The sequence below is a fragment of the Oreochromis aureus genome, linkage group 10, assembly GCF_013358895.1.
Source record: "Oreochromis aureus strain Israel breed Guangdong linkage group 10, ZZ_aureus, whole genome shotgun sequence".
Classification (NCBI taxonomy): domain Eukaryota; kingdom Metazoa; phylum Chordata; class Actinopteri; order Cichliformes; family Cichlidae; genus Oreochromis; species Oreochromis aureus.
The window spans coordinates 18,056,685-18,071,342 of NC_052951.1; the positions used below are offsets into that span (position 1 = coordinate 18,056,685).

Consider the following 14,658-nt stretch of genomic DNA (forward strand, 5'->3'; position numbering starts at 1 on the left):
TCCCTTAATTTATTTATTTATTTATTTATAAATAAAACATTCAAACACTCATACACACCCTTGATGGCTGCCTCTCAAAATGTTTTTTGAAATGATTTGTTTTCTGTCTGACTTTATGGATATTGGGTATTTGTTATGGAAACAAACATGATTAAGCAAGTAAGCCTGTATGAGAGGATTTAAGAATTACACACACACACACACACACACACACACATACATATAGTCTTCTTATTATTAGCAGTTATTAGTTTGAATAATCAGGTGACTGAACTGAATATAATGTACATTTTACACACCATGGAAATATTGTAGGAAAAACAGGTTGCAGAATACACTCATGGGATCATGCCTGAAGATAAATATTGAGGGATCTGCAAACAGTTAAAGCATGCAAGAGCTTCATCATCTGGTGTACTGCATGTGCATAACAAAACCCAGTCAGCCAGTGCTGCCACCTGTCTCATCAGCACTTGGGCAACATAAGCTTGGCAGAAATCTTACAATGGACTTTTTTAACTCTGCACTTGGGAAAAATATCACTTTTTTGCGTCCTGCATTTTTCATTATAAGTGGATTTATTGGCATTCCTAATATCAAATATTATTATGCCTTTCTGTTTTTGTTTATATTATTTCTGTTCTGGCAAACACAGCTGTCATGGCATAATATATTTGGATCACAATCTAAGAACACCGAAATATATTGCAGTTTTCAATCTTGCATTGGTTGATCTGTTAGGTAACTCTGCTATGGTGCCAAAGGTTCTCGATATCTTTTTGTTTAATCACCCCCACATTTCCTATAATGACTGCTTGGCATTCCTGTTTTTCTGCTATGTATTCCTTTCAATGCAAGCTCTAAATCTGGTTGCACTGTCATATGACAGAGTTATGGCGATCGTTTACCCACTGCATTATCAACTGAAGGTAACTCACAAGCTTATGTTCTCTTTAATTGCCTCTTTCTGGGTGTTTGTCATTATTGTTATACTTATTGCAACTGGCCTTCTTACAAGGCTTTCCTTCTGTGAGTCAGTTGTTATTAAAAGCTATTTCTGTGACCATGGTCAGATATACCGGCTTGCATGCAATGATTTTACACCTAGCGATATAACTGCTTGGATTTTGCCAGCTCTTATTCTTTGGCTTCCTCTTACAATTGTGTTGTTGAGTTATCTGTTTATAGGCTATGCTTTAGCTAAAGTAGCCACAGTTCGAGAAAGAATGAAGGGCTTTAAAACCTGCACAGCTCATCTTTCATTAGTGGCAATCTATTTCCTCCCAGTATTAATCACATTTATTCTACGTGCAAATATAGAGCCAAATGCCAGAATCATAAACCTGTCTCTGACCTCAGTCTTTCCTCCAATGCTGAACCCTATCATATATGTTCTTCAGACACGAGAAATCAAAGAATCTCTAAAAAGTTAAAGGGAAGAATCACAACACACTACAAAAATAGAAAAGTCAAATTTAAAAGTAAGAATAAATTTGGCATAAATATTTTACCCCTTTGTTTATTTAAGGAATGCATATAAAATAAAAAAATGTTCAAGTATGTTTAAGTACTTCCAAATAGAACCCAAATTACAAATGTCCCACTTCACGGGCAATGTGCTTTGATTTTAAAGCACATCATGTAGCAAAGATTTGTGATTTGTAATTTTTAAGCAACTGTAATTGTTAATGTTAGGACCAACACAGAGAGATATACAGATACTTATTCACAACTATGGCCAGTTTATGAACGTGAAAGTTTAGGAGTTTATCATAAATAAAATAAAATAAAATAAAGCCTGTTGTGAAGTCATGCACAAACAGGAAAGCACGGAAAGGTGAAAGATTAGATTCAAAGCAGGGACCTTTATGCTGTGAGGTGATAGTGATAACTAATCACATTTATCTTTAGCCAAATGTAAGGGTTGCCTTTCTGAGATGTATGCATTGCAACATGACATATGGTTGTTGTTGTTTTTTTTCAAAGGGAGATTCAGTAAAGCTACTATATAACTACAGAAATACATTTTAATGACTGTTTAAATAGATCATTTTCTGCTCTGAGAATATGTCAGGAAGCCTTCCAACTTCTCTTTCTTCCAGCTTCTATGTGGATATGGGCAGCCTTTGATTAGTGTTTCAAAGAACGTCCAACCAAAATGTAAATATAATGTAAAGGACTGACTAAACTGGTAGAAACCCAGAAATGTTATTTTTTGTGGCAAATAAACTGAATCATTGTGTAGTGACCCGACTGAGTAAATTCTACTTATAACAATATGATCACATGGTTTGATTACAGTGGGAACACAGGGCTACTAAAAGTGACAGACCGTGTGGTTACATTTTAACATTGGTTCTCTGAGTGAAGACATTAACAGGCCAGCTTTTGAGCTGCTCCTCATGGTCACGTGCTGGTGTTTTATAAGCAGGAAATTTTTGAGTCCTTAAGTTGAGACTATGATTCGTATGCTTTATATTGATGAGAAAATTCGTATTCTCTCACTAATAAATTAAAAAACATTGGTGAAAATAAGTTTAAATAGCACAGGAGGAATCAGCAGTACTGAACAGGCCAATTGCTATCCGGTAATCAAGTTACACTGTAGGGTTTCTGAGGGATTTGCAGTTAGTAGTAGCTATGATGTAGTTTTCCTGCTAAAGCATAAATCCCCAGTAACAAACCACCCAAAGTGTAAACTCAAAGTGTAGACTCTGCACACTGGGTACTCTTCAAGGGGTGGAAAAGAAAATCTCGCCAGTCTGTACAAGAGCAAGGTCTAACCAAGTGTGTTAGCTCACATACTGTAATAAGTAATTTGCTGGTAATAGAATCACAGTCAGTCTTCCTGTAACAAAGGACAAAGAAACATAAGCAAAGGAAACAATAATCCTGGGAGACTACTTACAGAAAAATGCCTAAACATATAAGGTCAATGGACAGAAGGTTGTAACTTATACAAAACACTTGCACTAAGAACACTTGAGTACAACACATGCTGTACTCACTAACTGTACTCACAGATTGTCTATACCTCCTGAATCAAATCATGTTATATGTACTAGTGTCCTTAAAGCTGGATGTGACTGATAGTGAGCAGGCTCAGGGTCGCTATTGCGGGGACCCAGTATTCATGGAGTTCTTGGTAAGCTGGTGAAAGTCACCCCACTTCGGGGCTCCATTATTATACTGGGGGACTTTTCTTGGTCAACAACAGTGGGGTGTGATTGGGAGGAGTGTCCTACACCCAGTCTGAACCTGAACATATTGTCCATGACAAACAACATGCTTAAATATAAGTGTGTTTATACCTGTAAGTGCACATATGCAAGGGCGCCCTAACTAAAAAATAAATAAAAATAAATAAATAAGTAAATGGAAGCGTACAATTATTCATTTTCTGTGCTGCTGTCACTCTCACCTGGATGGTACTGGTGGCATAGCGAGAAACATGTTTTTCAAAAAAAATATTTTTCCACTACCCTTTATACCATCCAGCCATTTCTGCCAAGTGAGATTTCCAGTACAACAGTGGAATATGCCACCTGCAGAAATCTTCTGATGACACTGCAGTGGTTGGGTGCATTAAGGGTGGGAAGGAGTCTGAGTACAGGGATCTGGTGAGGAAGTTTGTAGAATGGTCCGAAATTCTTTCTGAATTTCAGCAAGACAAAAGAGATGGTGGTAGACTTCTGGAGGAAAAAAAAAACCTGTGAGTTGGCCCATCACAACATCATGGGTGAAGACCAATCACACCTGCTCCACTCCAAACTTCCAAGCCAGTGCACAACATCTGTCTATCTTTCCATTCCAGCCATCCATCCTCTTCTGTCTTGTGAAAAATATTTTACCTTTGATGAGTCTTTTAACATATGTTAGCTTTTACCATTATTGACTGACTTCTGTTAACTAAATTTGCTACTTACGAGCTTATTGACACAAAGTAACAGTGCCCAACAACAAGCTTGGCAGGACAGCAAAGCCGGTATTTGGTAAGCTTAGATTAATATCAGGAGTAGAAAAAGGGTACACATTTTTCACTAAGTACCCAGCTTTTAATTCATCCAAAACAACATGATGTTTAGTTGTATTGTCAGTCTGAGGTTGACCAGCATTCAGAAAAAATTCAGGATAGCAGGATGGCAGTCAGAAAATATTAACCATTATGTAATATTCCTATTAGTTAAACTGTCTGCACAAAGCTGTAACCATATGGTTTGATGTCATAGGGAATGCAAAGTGGCTATAAGGGACAGAACACAAAGGTGCTCTGCTTCCATTTGGAGCCAGTCTTAACTAAACAAGGTTTGCCCAAACAGAAAATAAAGGACATTAACTTTAACCTTACAAGATTAACAAAAAATTCTACAAATGGAATTTTTTAATTCAGCTGTTGGGAAAAACATCACATTTGTGAAACCTGCATATTTCATAATAAGTGCATTTAATGGCATAGTTAATATTAGGTATTACTTTGTCTTTCTGTGCTTTATTAACATTTTTTCAGTGGTGGGAAACACACTAGTGATAATTGTCATAATTTTGGATCATACATTGAAAGGTCCAAAACATATTGGAGTTTTCAACTTTGCATTTACAGACCTGTTAAGTAGCTCTGCTTTGATGCCAAAGCTTGTTGACATTTTTCTGTTTAACCATCACCATATCTCCTACAATGACTGCTTGGCATTCATGTTTTTCTGCTTGGCTTTTTTTGCAGCACAGGCTTTTAATCTGGTTGTATTGTCCTTTGACAGAGTCATGGCTATCATGTACCCTCTGCACTACCAAATGAGAATGAGCCACAAGCTCATTTTATCTTTAATCGCTTTTTTCTGGCTTCTTGTTATTACTATCATACTCATTGCAGTTGGTCTTCTCACAAGAGTTTCTTTCTGTGACTCTGTGGTTATTCAGAGCTATTTCTGTGATCATGGACCTGTGTATCGGCTTGGCTGCAATGATCTTACTCCAAATCGTGTAATTGGTTATTTGGCACCAGTTCTTGTTCTTTGGGTTCCACTGGCATTTATCGTGGGAAGCTACTGCTGTATTGGTTATTCTTTGTCAAAAACTGTTACATGTAGGGAAAGACTAAAGGCTTTAAAAACCTGCACAGGTCACCTTTCATTAGTGGCAATTTATTTCCTCCCTACACTATTTATCTTTACCTTTGGGAGTACAATACCTCCAAATGCAAGGACTGTAAGTCTATCTTTGGCCACTGTCATGCCTTTGACTTTAAATCCAATAATCTATGGTCTTCAGACACAGGAAATCAAAGAATCGTTGAAGAAGTTATTAAAAGTTAAAATGCAATTTTAAATTTCAACAAACAAAAAAAAAAGCATTCAGATTTGAACCTTGGCAGTACCCAATCATCCTTTGTGGGGGTTTAAAAAGCTGAAAACATAGACTAAAAATTCATATAAAATAATCCAAAATATGGCAAACAAAACAATAATGTTTCATGTCTCATAATAACAATATAACATTATATAATTGTTGTTGAAAATTGAAACTATTTAAAATGTAAAGTATAAAAATCCTAAAAACAATGTGTGAACATTTTATTGTGAACAAAGAATTGTGCTGGAGTAATACATTTACAAGTAGAAAATATTTTAAATCTAATTTCCAGGGTTGAGGTCATTTCTTTTAGTACAATGCCACAATTTATGCTATAATTTTTTGCTCTTAAAACATCATGTATACGGTTATTGTGTGTGTTTTTGTGAAATACTTTAATGTAATAGTGTATTTGATGCTGGTTAATGAACATTACAAAGCATAATTATTAATTTTAATCATTTCTTTACATTCTCATTTGACTTTAAACCACAAGGCAGTTAATAAAAGCCCTACTGTGACTTTCAGGATATCTAGGTGTGTTAGTGGAAGTTTCTGTTTTGTGTGTGGTCTTTTTATGGTGGAAACTTATGTCCAGAATATATTTTAGCTGTGACACCTTAGTATTAAATGCACTTTAAACCTGTTTAAGGTAAATAATTTTAAAAGTAAAATAAAAACTGTAAATCTAATTACAGTCTTTCTCATTTGAAAACACAACTGTATGATATTACACAGCTATTTTATTGCAAAAATCTACTTTCGTAGTACTTTAGTGTAGTACTACTGGTAGCTGTTCTAACAACCCTTATTGTATTATAGCACCAGTGGAGGGGGGTTGCGCTACTATTGTAGTAGTTGTGGGAGTCTCGTAGTGGGTGTGTGAGTATAGGGTGGCAGCCATATACTCAGAGAAACCTTACCGTTATAACGGGCTGGCGCCGCTACTACTACCGATCCCCGCACATGTATGTTTGGACAGAGTAGAGCCGTGGAGACCTGGCTTGATTGGTCTTGTGTTGCTGGCAGCGTATAAAGGTCTGTTGTTTGATTTAACTGACTGGCTTCGAGTTATCCGCTAACCTTCACACCCTATGCCCGCTGGACCTGCTAGCCGCTCCTTCCTCGCCAGACTGCTGTTACACTGTGCTCACCAGAACTTTACGGTTCAACACATAAGAAATTATACTTGACTGGCATCCACTGCTTATGGTTAATTGAAAAGGTAATAGCAGATAAAGTCCACTGCAAACAAAGACACACTGTTAACATTAAAAAGCTTGTGGCATTTACACATTCTATGTGAAAATAGATCAAATTAGTTTCCAATATGTCCAGAGATGGGAATTGCTACGAATTTACTGATTTCAATCCCATTTTCAAAGTCGATTATCAGTTTGATTTCTTATAGATAACTGGATGTTGTGTGGTCAAATGTTTGTCTGTGTTGGAGGTATTTCCCTGCTTTGTAGTGATCGGTGTGGAGGTTGTTAATGAAGTAATGTATTACACATATTACACTGGACATTTTTCTTAAGTTATGCAGTATGTTACTTAATTACTCCCAGAAGAAAGTATTTTATTAGACTGCTTGTTACTGCTGATTGTGCTGGTTAGGGATGGGAATTAATAAGAGTTTAGCAATTCGATTCCATTATTGATATGACTTATCGATTTGATTCCTTATCGATTCGTGTTGGCTCCAGTTTGAGAGTCACCACCATCTCTAAGCAGCATATCAAAGACATTACATTCATGCAAGTTAATTATGTGCTGCGTGAGTCAAATGTTTGGGCATGTTGGAGGTCTTTCCCTCTTTGTTGTGATCAGTGTTACTGAGGGTCATTACCAGTGATGGGAATAACGGCGTTACAAGTAACGGCGTTACTAACGGCGTTACTTTTTTCAGTAACGAGTAATCTAACTAATTACTATTCCTATCGTTACAACGCCGTTACAGTTACTAACAATAAAATGCGGTGCGTTACTATTTTTCAACATACACACGCGGTTGAAGCTGTCTTCGACTTACTGGGAGGTAGGAGCGTAAAATAGTTGCACAAGTGGTTCTGATTGGCTGAGTAAGTGTAAGGTAGTAAACCAATCAGAGGTAGACTTGGGCAGATGTTCACATACAAACAGATAGCACAGTAGCAAAAGTCATGGAGAGCCCGGATAATTCGAAGGTAGCATTTTTTAAGTGGAGGTACAGACATTATTTTTCACTCAAAGAGATAAAAGGCAAGAATCTGTATGTGAAATGTAACCTATGCCCTGGAACAAAGTGTCTTTCAACATCAGTTACAAGCAATTCAAATCTTACAAAGCACCTCTCAACGTCACATGCTTCAACAAAACTGGTCGCCAAGAACGACGGTGTTGATGCTAGCAGGCGCAGCTCAAACCCAGGTGAGGCTAACATGAGCTCAGCGAGCGATGGAGATGTAGCGACGCAATCCAAGCAGTCTAAGCTTGATTTCTCTTCTCCACAAACATCTGTGACTGTGACACAGACTGAATCAAACAAATTGATAGCCAGGTATGTCGTTGAGAACATGCTGCCTTTATCAACAGTCGAGTCGGATTCCTTCAAGTCTCTTCTTGCCAAGATACCAGCTAGAGGAGGGTCGGCCCACCATGCAGAAAGACTTTTTCCAAACACATCGACACCGGTATGCTAAAATGAATGTCGAGCTCAAAAGACATTTAATGAGTTAGAATACGTCTCTCGACAGCAGACATCTGGACTGCATATAATAAAAGCTATCTTGGTGTAACAGTACATTGGATAAATCCACACAGCACGCAGAGAGAGAAAGCAGCACTGGCATGCAGAAGATTTAAGGGTCGCCATACGCATGATAATATTGCTCTTGAGTTGGACAACATTCACTCACACTATGGCATATCCCACAAAATAACATCAACTGTGACGGACAGTGGCTCTAATTTTGTCAAGGCCTTCAAAAAGTACCAGCCAGTTGAGGAGGATGACTCTGAGAATGATGAGGATGAGGTAACTTTTACAAACATGAATGATGCCTTAAAAACAGTGTTGGTGATGATAATGACAACGATGAAAATGTAGGTGTGATGATCACTCTGCTGCCACACCAGAGATGTGCATCACACACATTAAATCTTGTTTCTTGTAATGATGTTGACAAGTGGCTACTTTCACAATCAGAAACAAAGGCAGTATATAGAAGCGCTACCACAAAGTGCACAGGGTTATGGAACAAGGCCAGTCGTTCAACAGTGGCTGCAGAGACAGTGGATGGCATTATTGGAAAGAAACTGCTAGTTCCTTGCACTACAAGATGGAATTCGTTTTATGATTCCCTGGCTCGAATCTGAGATTTCTCTTATTGAGCTGAACACCATCTTCTCCAAGTTTGGGTTGACAGCCATGACAGAGCGGGAACATCAGTTCATCAGGGAGTACTGCACTGTCATGAGGCCACTTACAGTGGCCCTGGACATTCTTCAGGGAAGACAACACTTTTTATGGGATACTCCTACCCACACTGGAGACATTGATGTTTAAGACCCTGGAGTTGAGCAGTGGCCTGCAAATTCTTGAAAACCTTCCAGAGGCAGTATTTCACAAAACCATTGGATGTGACTTGTGGAGATCAAAATTTGAACATCAGTTTCTCTATGCACCAGATTGCCCACTCAACTTACTGGGCTGCGACCTGCTGACTAAATTGGGTCTGACTATCTCCTGCAATGAACAAGGACTATTGGGCCTGACTATCTACTGCAATGAACGAAGACTCTGAATCTGCTTGCCACTAAAAGAGCAACTTGGCCACAATCATTGAGTCCTATATATGGCACTAAAGCAGAATCAGAAGAAAATCTGACTAAAATCTTTTGGTCATGACTAGTACGCAGAACCCAAAACACCACACATTCACTACCAATTCATGGCCGTGTGGCCAGCTGAAACAGTTCAGGGGGCTGAACGGGAGGCCAGTGACTAAGACGGAGCATATCAGGAGGCTCACCGGGAGGCCGACTGAGAAGCCAGTGATGAAGACGGAGCAGATCTGGAGGCTGACAATGATGGCGAAGATCCTCAGCTGACGGGACCGGAGGCTGACAATGGAGAAGACAGAGACGGAAACTATAAGGTGGCTTGGAAGATGGCCGGCACTGTTGTGGCCTAGCAGATGGCCAGTGAGAGAGACCCTCAGGTGGCTTTGCTGGAGGCTGACGTCGATGAGGACGGAGACCCTTGATGGAGAAGGACTGGGTTTTGGCGAAGCAGGACGTGGCAGTGCACTGGCTACCAACTCGGTTGGAGCCCAGACCTCTGGCTCAGGACCTGGTGGTGCAGTGAGCACCGACTTGGGCAGAGTGCAGACCTCTGGCTCTGGTGGAGTAGGACAGTACGGTGCAGAGACCTTTGGTGGAGCAGAAACAGTACCAATTGTTGTGGAGACTGAGCTGGCTGGGGCAGTGCAGGGGCACAGGTGGCTGCGTGTGGCACACAGCCTGCTCCAGATGCTTCCCAGATTCGGGCAAACAGGGACCCTCCAGCTCAAGTTTGCGCACAGATGATGGGTGTTCCTCAGGCTCAGGCAGATGGAAACCTGCAGGCTCAGGCGGCACTGTGGAGTCCGCAATAGGCTAGGTCTGCTCAGCTGAGCTCCCAGCTGACACAGAAGTCTGAGATAGCTCGGCTGAGCTCCCAGTAGATGCAGGAAGGAGACCTTCGGTGGTCCAGAGTAATTTAACCTGGCGCAGGTGAGGGTTCTTCCAGGAGACTGTAAGTCGGGCTGAACGCCAACGAGGCAAAGTTCATGAATGCCCTGAGGTGTGGGCAATGTGCCTCACTAAACTCTAGAAGTGGACCAGATCTCTGTCCCTCACGGGGTGATTTGAGTCCGCTGAGTTCATGTTGTGGTTGTGTCGTTCTGTCATGGATAGTTGTGTGGCAGGAAGGAGTAGGAGCCGAACTCAAGACTCAAAAATCGAAGGGATAAAATAAAAGAGGCAGCTTTATTGTTGTACAAAAACTTGAACGCTACAAACAAGAAAACAAAACCTAAACTAGAAACATGGATCTAAGAAATGAGAACAGAGAACTAGGAGCAGCCAGGAACATGATGAGCACAGGGAAAAACACAGCAACATGGACAACAAGCAGAGCAAGACAGAGGGCTAAAATATGCACAGGGTAACGAGAGGATGGGAAACAGGAGGGAACACAGCTGGAACTAATCAGACATAACAAGACAGGGTTGAAGCAAAACTGAACATACTAAACACAGGACGAGAGACTGTCAAAATAAAACAGGACGTACGATAACCATGGAGACAAAAATTAAGACATGCAGGCTTGACACTGGGACTGGGGGAGAAATAGACATGGGAACACAACTGACTGGGCCACAGAAAGGGAACACTGAATGAGAAGACGAGACTTAAACACACAAGGCTGGCAAACATGGAACGTGGAACACAGGGGAGTCATGGAAACAACCTAAAGACCAGAAAGTGCAAATATATCATAAAACAGAAAACAACAAAGAATATTACTTAAACCATGAAAGATCGATGGGCGTATCTGAAAGGGAACTATATTTGCTTTATTTGCTTTGGACAGTAAACAGGAAGTTCTTTTGTTCTGCTCAGTCAGACCAAGCAGGGGCCACACAAGGCATTTGGAATAAGCCAGGGATTGTAGGTAGAATACTATAAAGTACATATCTATGTACCTCCAAATGAAGATGTATTTGTATATGTTTTATGTGAATGGGTTGTCAAGCTTTATAGTTAACAATGAGTTAAAAATCATTAGGTTATTTCTTGTTCAGTTCTCACTTTGACTTAACATGATGCAGTTTCTTGTTTCATTTTTCTTTGATATAGGACTGTTTGGACCATCTGAACTGTGCATTTGTGAGTGGGACCCAAACAATGCACTAGAAGTTAATATTGTGTTTTTAATCATAACTGTTGTTGGCTTTTTAGCAGTTATATATGAGTTTTGATGTAATTGGAAAACAACCCACTATAGCTGTTGACCCAGTCAACCATAGACTATTTTTTGCTGTAAGGAAATTGAGAAACTTTCTGCTATAGTAGTCAGACAAGCTTGACCCTTATTAAGTTACCCCTATTGCCTAGCCTTTCTGTATTCAGCTTTATCACCCTGTTACTTCCACAAGGGAACAGATAGCTGCTATAAGGAACAAAACACAAAGCTGCTCTGCTTCTATCCTGAGGCAGGCTTCACTAAAGAAAGCTTGGCTGAATTGAAAAAAGAAGAAGACAAAAACGTCTTCAAATGGATTTTTAAACTCAGCTGCTGAGAAAAAACACCACTTTTGTGCGACCTGCAAATTTTATAATAAGTGGATTTGTTGGCATACCTAATATTAGGTATTACTTTGTCTTTCTGTGCTTTATTTACATTTTTTCAGTGGTGGGAAACACAGCTGTGATGCTTATAATAATTTTTGACCATACATTAAGAAGTCCTAAATATATTGCAGTTTTTAACCTTGCATTTACAGACCTGTTAAGTAACTCTGCTTTGGTGCCAAAGGTTCTTGACATTTCTCTGTTTAACCATCACTATATTTCTTACAACAACTGCTTGACATTCATGTTTTCTGCTTTACTTTAATTTCAATGCAGGCTTTTAATCTGGTCGTTCTGTCCTTTGACAGAATCATGGCTATCATGTACCCGTTGCACTATCAAATGAGAGTGAGCCACAAAATCATTCTGTCTTTGATCACCTTTTTCTGGCTTCTTGCTATTGCTCTAACAGGAACTGCAGTTGGCCTTCTCACCAGACTACATTTTTGTGAATCTGTGGTTATTAATAGCTATTATTGTGACCATGGCCCTATATATCGGCTTGGCTGCAATGATGTTACCCCTAACAAAACAATTTCTGCTTGGTCAAGAGCTTTTGTTCTATGGCTTCCTCTGATATTTGTCTTGGGAAGTTACTGCTGTATAGGTTATTCTTTGTCTAGAATTTCTACATGTAAGGAAAGAGTGAAGGCTTTGAAAACCTGTACAGGTCACCTTTCATTAGTGGCAATATATTTCATTCCTATTTTAGTTGTTTATAGTTTTGGGAGTACAATACATCCAAATCTTTAGCCAGTGTCATGCCTCCCATGTTAAACCCAATAATCTATGTTCTTCAAACTGCAGAAATAAAAAATCTTTGAAACGGTTGTTAAGAGCTAAAATACAAAAATATGTCACACAGAGTGCTGTAGTTTAATGAAACACATGTAGCAAAACACTTATAATTCAGTGTAAGCAAAAAAAAAAAAACAAAACATTATATAACCATGACACTAAAAAGGACAACCATTTGAAAATTAAAGTGGGAAACCCTAAAATAAGTGAATTAATCTTTTATTTGAATGTTTCCTAATTGTATTCTGCAGGGGTAATTCCTTCCCTTAACATGTAGAAATGATTGCAACTTGCATCCAATGAAAAAAGTAGCAGCAGGACTAACCTTTCTACACTATACCTTTCCACAAGCAATAGCTAGCTGCTGTGCATATGAAGCTTGTTTGTTTTGGGTTTTTTAAAAAAAATGTTTTTCATTGAAATAATAAAAGGGAAAAATGAATTTTGTTTTTCTAGAAAGAATACTAAAGGATTGATATTTTGGGCATCTTTCTAATTTCAATGCATTATACGTACATCAGGAAAAAATATTTGAGTTTTATGTTGTGATTTATGAACTTTTTGTAATAATCTTGGCTTAAATGTAAGTGTTGCCATTTTAGGACATAATGCACCAGTACACTTTTTAAAACAGGTATGTAGAGAAAAATATTTTCTCTTCTATACTTTGTTTTATCGGAGTTCACACTGAAACTAAAAGTAACTTGCTTAAGATGTTTATTTATTGTTTGATCTAAGAATATTTCAGCATGTACTCCTGCCTTTGTCTGTCATGAAAATGTATATATATTACTGCAAATACCATTTTAACAAAAGTCTGACCAATTTTGTAATAAAATGTGAAGATCTGACCAAACTGAAAGAAAGGAAGAAACGTCAAGCAAGCTCAACCTGTCATGATCCTGGACCAAACTATTCTTAGTTTTCGTGTGTTTTGTATTTTGTTCTTTATTTATGCCTTGGTTTCTAGGTGGTTCTGTTAAGATGTTCCTTATTTGATTTCCCCATGTGACTTTACCCCCTGTGTGCCCATCTGTGTATCGGTGAGTCCTCGTCTCCCCTCCTTGTGTTTTATTCCATGTTTCCCCAGCCCGGTATGTCTGTGCTCTCCCCGTGCTCTCACTCTCTCCTCCCGTCTGCACCTCTGTGTACTTCCTGTTTTATTTTGACAGTCTCCCGTCAGTGTTGCATTTACTCCTCCCGTGTCTTGTTATGATTATCAGTGTCACCTGTGTTCCCCTTGTGCTCCCACTTCCCTCGTTAACCCTCTGTGTATTTATGTCTGCGTCTCCCTCAGTTCTGTGTCGCGTTCTCCCTCATTCATGGCCGTGTGTTTCTCTGTGTACTATGTTATAGTTTCCCAGTAGTGATGGGTAGATGAGGCCTCGTGAAGCGTTTCAGCACATTCCCCAAACTGTATCGATACTGTGTGGACACAGTGTTGCTGTTTTGCTCCATACTGACACCTGCTGGACCTTAAATATCATTGCAGGCAACTTACTTGAGACTCACAACAGACACTGATTCAATGACCTATTCATACTTGTATACACTGTAAGGTATTGTACTTTCCATGGAATCATTTTATATGTTTTACATTGCAAATATTGTAGAAATCTTTAAAATATATTGTGAATTACATTAAGCGAAAATTAAATGAAAGTATTGTGAATATAATATTACCCATTTAAATGTAATTGACTCAGAGTTTATTATAAATTTCTATTCAGAAAAATAAGTTTATCCAATGTTTTTGCATTCAGTCTATTGCGTTTTATTTTATTTTATTTTATTATTTTTTTTAAACCATTTCCCCAGCTTTGGAAAACTCAGAGGCACAGATGAAGCTGGGGTACACAAAAACTGTAAAGCCAGGTGGAAAAGGTTCAGATAAGATATCTTCCTATTCCTCCAGTACGTTAAAGGATCCTCTGATCTTGGAATGTTTCTCTCCGACACTCTCCACAATACTAAGGGGTTGGCAGTCCTTTATAATAAAATTCAGGACTGCCTGGTCCAGAACAGTCTTCGATGCTTGATTTCAAAATAATAAAACACATATTAACAAAAGAAAATGATGATAAAGCTGTTCAGTGTCAATATAGGCCGACCTGTGTTCATTCTCGGTGTGTT

The 14,658-nt window shown here is 38.9% G+C and overlaps 1 protein-coding gene and 2 pseudogenes across 1 annotated transcript; all 3 read left to right on the forward strand.

The window, feature by feature from the left end:
* The first annotated feature begins 505 nt into the window (after window positions 1–505).
* LOC120442358 lies at window positions 506–1,433 on the forward strand (annotated as a pseudogene).
* Window positions 1,434–4,371: 2,938 nt separating this feature from the next.
* On the forward strand, window positions 4,372–5,325 carry LOC116311761 (olfactory receptor 1-like). The gene has a single exon (XM_031728971.2). The coding sequence runs from the start codon at window positions 4,372–4,374 to the stop codon at window positions 5,323–5,325; it is 954 nt and encodes a 317-aa protein (XP_031584831.1).
* A 5,093-nt stretch (window positions 5,326–10,418) lies between these two features.
* LOC120442359 lies at window positions 10,419–12,607 on the forward strand (annotated as a pseudogene).
* Window positions 12,608–14,658: the final 2,051 nt, after the last annotated feature.